Source organism: Lipotes vexillifer, unplaced genomic scaffold (assembly GCF_000442215.2).
Source record: "Lipotes vexillifer unplaced genomic scaffold, Lipotes_vexillifer_v1.1 scaffold53, whole genome shotgun sequence".
NCBI lineage: Eukaryota > Metazoa > Chordata > Mammalia > Artiodactyla > Lipotidae > Lipotes > Lipotes vexillifer.
This window is the reverse complement of record NW_006791814.1, coordinates 1,089,621-1,094,774: the sequence shown is the minus strand read 5'-3', so window position 1 is coordinate 1,094,774 and position 5,154 is coordinate 1,089,621. Positions and strand designations below refer to the sequence as shown.

At 51.6% G+C, this 5,154-nt stretch overlaps 1 protein-coding gene across 2 annotated transcripts in view; it reads left to right on the top strand.

Annotated features, from left to right (window-relative positions):
- The window catches only part of CHD6 (chromodomain helicase DNA binding protein 6), a 218,667-nt gene that overhangs the window by 206,232 nt on the left and 7,281 nt on the right, over window positions 1–5,154 (top strand). For both annotated transcript variants that reach the window (XM_007464745.1, XM_007464746.1), the window contains 4 exons: window positions 328–534; window positions 1,520–1,972; window positions 3,595–3,789; window positions 4,757–4,876. In XM_007464745.1, the coding sequence (XP_007464807.1) occupies window positions 328–534; window positions 1,520–1,972; window positions 3,595–3,789; window positions 4,757–4,876 (975 nt within the window). The remainder of the gene's footprint in view (window positions 1–327; window positions 535–1,519; window positions 1,973–3,594; window positions 3,790–4,756; window positions 4,877–5,154) is intronic.

Sequence of the window (5,154 nt, the reverse complement as noted above, 5' to 3'; positions counted from 1 at the left end):
GCCTCTCACTGTCGTGGCCTTTCCCGTTGCCGGATGCGCAAGCTCAGCGCCCACGGCTCACGGGCCCAGCCGCTCCGCAGCATGTGGGATCCTCCTGGACCGGGGCACGAACCCGTATCCCCTGCATCGGCAGGCGGACTCTCAACCACTGCGCCACCAGGGAGGCCCAATACCATTTCTTTTAAGACTTGTAAAGTGAGTCCATTTGTGTGCACCCTTTTCTAATCAGTTCCTTCTGGTTAAAAAACTTGCCACTTGATTTCAGGGGATTTTGTGAATTTGGGTAACTTGGTACTTGTTCCTCAGAGCTTTTGTTCTTTTTTATAGGATCGCGTGATAATCAACCGCCTGGATAACATCTGCCATGTGGTGTTAAAGGGGAAGTGGCCCTCCAACCAGCAGTATGAGCCCTCGGCCGCACTGCCCACCCCCGTGTTAACCAGCGGCGCTGGTCCCCGCAGCAGCCGTTCAGAGCCAGAGGCATCAGAACACGTCTTCAGCAGTGGCGCAGCGTTGGTGGCCCAGATGCAGAAGGTGAGGCTGTAAGAATGTTCTTGACCTTGAAACAAAGGAGGAGGACGCTTTGCACTTCTTAATTGAGTCATTCATTCAACAAATACTGAGTGGATAGGAATTTTTTTCTTTCTTTTTTTGGGGGTCAAGCCATTAGGGTTCATTGAGGAATCTGGATTTTATGCTGTAGGCAGCAGAGGCTGTAGTTTTGGAGCGGGGAAGTGCATGTGAAAGTGCGTTTGCAGCTCAACGGGAGTGGTGTGCAGCTTCATGGGAGATGGGGGTCAGGGAGGGGCTGTGCCTCCAGGGCTGGGAGGCAGGTGGGCATCTGAGGAAGAGATAAGTTCTAGACCAGCTTAGTGGCAGAGTGACTCCAAAGAAAGTGGGCGGGGCGGGGGGAGTTGGCTGGCATGTCGTGATGACTGATGACTATATGAGGAAGGGGAGGCGTGAACAGATCGGGATGTTCAACACTTGAGGACTGAGAACAGTGGCAGCAGATAGAAAGGAGGGGAGTCAAAGCAGGCATGAGTTTTATTTGTGGTTTATAAACTCAAAGGTCAAGTTTAAGGACACGTGGTTATTAGCACAGTAGCTCTCACTCTCAGCTGCAGACTGGACTCTGCTGGGGACCTTGAGAAGCTCCAGATTCTGACTGAATTGGTCCAGGGTGTAGACTCGATATTGGCTTTCTTTTTTTTTTAAACTTCCCAGTTGATTCTGATGTACAGCTGAGGTTGAGATTCCCTAAACTGTGATCTTGCAGTTCCAGGTGTATAGTTCATGGACTAGCAGCTTTCACAGCATCTGGGAACTTGTTAGAAATGCAGAGAATCTCAGGCCCGCTGAGGTTGAATCTGCATTCTAACAAGCTGTCCAGGTGATTCAGTAGTAAAGTTTGAGGTTTGAGTTAGAAGTTCTGAGAAGGTGATTACTAGCCCCAAGGAAACGGGGCCTAGAAAGAGGTGGCGTTCAAACCTCTCTTGCCACATGTGTGTGTTCGCAGGAGAGCTTCTTGGCTTCGGTATTCACAAAGGATGAACAGAAGCACAGGCGTCCTTATGAGTTCGAGGTGGAGAGGGACACAAAGACCCGGGGCCTGGAGCAGTTCCCCGCCACCCACGGGCACCCCCCCATCGTCCTCAACGGCTGGCACGGAGAGCCAGCGATAGACCTCTCCTGCCCATCGGAGGGGTCCCCGGGGGCCACATCCCCTTTCCCAGTGAGCGCCAGCACCCCTAAGATTGGGGCTATCGGCTCACTTCAAGGAGCCCTTGGCATGGACTTGTCTGGGATTCTGCAAGCCGGCCTGATCCATCCAGTGACTGGACAGATCGTCAACGGAAGCCTCAGGAGAGATGATGCTGCCACCAGGAGGCGGAGAGGGAGGCGGAAGCATGTAGATGGAGGCGTGGACCTCATCTTTCTGAAGGAGCCGACACTCCAGGCGGGGATCTTGGTGGGTACCTGAGCCACTAAGTACGAACACTGACCTCTGTACACTGAGCAACAAACCCTTCTTCCTCAGACACAACACTTTTTGATTATGGATCTTTTATCCCTATTTCAATTGTCCTGCTTATCTTCTCGTCATCAGTTGCTCTCAGTCTCTTTTAGAAATAGGTATTAGTCCATCGAGGGCCCTTAACCTGCATGCAACCTGGAAAAACGAACCAGGAGGTCTCACCATTTCACACAGTAACAGCCCAGCCTCCAGTGTCTCGGAGCCACTGGTGATCCAAAGAGTAAAGCAGAAGCAGGGCTGTGTTTGCAACAACGTTGTTCCAGGTCAGTGGGCTTTCCAGGAGCTGGGATTTGGGAGTCAGGATGTCCTGAACATTAATCCTGGCTCTGCTGCTTGACCTGCTGGCCACCTTGAGCCACCCACCCGCCTTTGCTCCTCTGTAAAGAGGGGGCTGCAGCTTCTACCACAGAGGGTCACTGTGAGGCTTCCTGAGGTCACACTAAGGTGTTCTCAGCTCAGAGATCCTTGTAAACAACAGGAAAGGGCAGAAACTGCACACCTGGTCCAGAGGAGTCCCCTCAGACTTTGTTTAAGGTGTCAGAGACCACTGACTTCTCTCTTTGTATTTTGATTTTTCCCATTTATTGAATTTTGAGCTCCGAAACAGGAATCACGTTTCATGTTTTCTTACTTGAAAAGGGGTAATAATGAACAGTACTTATTGAGTGCCTTTGCCAGGCACTGCATTCAGGGTTTTACATGATTGTTCTGTGTGATTTTCACAAAAACCCTGTGAAGGTGTTGTTACTATTCCCATTTTGGAGATGCGCAAACTGAGGCTTACAAGCATTAAATAATGTGCCCAAGATTCTCCAGGTGGCAGATCAGGGAACCAAACCAAGGGCTTGGTTCTCTAGAGCCAGAGAGCTCTGCTGTATCGCTTGGTATATGTTTCCCTCTTAGACTTTATATATAATTTGGGAAGCTGAAATGTCAGGTTCTTGCCCTGTCCAATTCTCCAAGTCTATAAGAAGGTTGTCTCATTTTTTAGAGGTGCAAAGCCAGTTTTCCTATAATGATTGTAGAATTCCAATGGAAGAAGTGAAACCTTTTTCCTTGGCCTCAGAGTATTTTGAAAAATTTATTATGCAGATATTTATTCAGCACTGACATTGTACTTTATCAGCAGACCCCATATAGGCATTGGGAATACAGAGATGAGTAAGACAGGCTTTGGCACTGCTGAGAGAGAACTAGGTAAGGCAGCTGCAGCATGGTACTTTCTCTTGTGGGAAAACCTGTGACGAGTGCTATGGGGGAGAGGAGCGGGGTGGCCAGTGTCACCGGGACTGTCAGTGATGGTGACAAAGGCGGCAAGAGGGAACCTGAGCAGACGGGATGGTACAGAAGTCTGCCGCGGAGACAAGAGGGGAGAGGAGCCATCGGGTGGAGGGAACACCCAACACATCAGGAGCTTCTGTGGGGGCTTCGTAGTCAGGCACAGGCAGTCATGTTCTGGTGGGAAGATGCAAACAGCACCATATGTGTTTTCCTTTGAGAAACTAGTTTTCATTCTGTCGTGATGAACTGCACGTACTTGTCTTCCCTTTGTCCAGGAGGTCCACGAAGACCCAGGGCAGGCCCCCCTGAGCACCTCACACCCTCCTGAAGGGCCAGTGCCTGCCACTTCGACCCCGGAGCCGGCCCCGGTAGCCGGCAGCCAGGCCGAGAAAGCCATTCCCAGTAAGAGCCTGCTGGACTGGCTGCGGCAGCAGGCTGACTGCCCCCTCGAGGTCCCTGGCTTTGGCGCGGTGAGTGTGTGTCGGTGCCGTCTCTGACACAAAGATGCTGAGGGGGGCCAGGAGGACCAGGAAGCCTGAGAGAAGTCGGTGTACACTGAGGACATCATTGTAAAGTGGAGAAAAACAGTTTAAATTCTGGTTACGTTTTCCAGTAACAGAAATTACAGTCCAGATCAGAATGCCATGCCGGAAAGTAGACGTGGAAATCTTATGAGGACAGAACTTGCCCAAGCTCAGCCCTCCCTTCCCCCAAATGATCACATTCGTGAGCTCACAGAGAATTCTACAGGTTGCATACGCGCTGCCACTTTGTGGAAATGTCCCTGTGTATTCTTTCCAAGTTACTGCATCGCCACTTTGAGGTGATGGATTAGTTTCAGTTACTGCTCAGGAACTTTTCCTCAGTTCCTCTTACTGCCTCTGCCCTCAGTCCTTCAGACTAAGAATCTGGAGGAGAGGGCTCCTGAGCACCGAAATCTTCTCTTGGATTTTTGTTTCTCATTTGCTCGTCAGCCCCACCACCACCTTTGTTCTGGGTACATCTCATTAGTGAGCTGTGGCAGGAGAAAGCTCCCAAGGAGAGGAGAGGGATGCATTCACAGACGCACACCCTCCGGAGACAGGCGAAGCCCGCCAAGTAGGGAGCAGTGAAGAGAGAATCCGAGACAGTGATCAGGGGGAAAGCGGAGGGATTAAGTGGTGCTCTGGGAAACTGGTGGGTCAGCCAGGTGCTCTGGTCTGGAGGGCCAGGAGGCCCCCACAGGAGACTTGTCTTCCGGCTTGCTGCAGGAACACTGTGGCTTCAAGGACAGAGCATGGCTGAGGGCCAAGGGGCTGTTCCCTTCAGCCTAACCTGACGGGTCCTGTGCACAGGGCCATGAGCGAGAAAATAGCAAAACCAGCTGAGAGGCACCACCCTCATCAGAAGAATCTGTGGCAGAATGTTTTGTAATGTTGGTTTCCATTTACCTCCTAGAATTTTTCAGACAAACCCAAGCAGAGGAGGCCACGCTGTAAGGATACTGGAAAATTAGACGTCAGCTCCCTGAGTGGGGAAGAGAGGGTTCCTGCCGTCCCCAAGGAGCCAGGCCTGAGGGTAAGGAATACAGACATCGCGGTGGAGCCCGGCCCTACAGACTCAGAGAGAAAGCTCCAACAGGGGAAGGCGGTAGCCAGGCGACCTGACCAGGGGGACCAGGAGCTGCACAGGAGGTTGATAAGCAGTGATAAGTGGTGTTGGGGTGTTTTCACCAGCAGCATGGCCTCCATGGTCGTTTGTTTTCAACCTTTACCTCTGAAACTTTTGGGTTAAGTCTGTACTTAAACCATTCCCAAAGCCTGATTCCCAACCCGCTCCCCCCGCCCCGCGCTCCC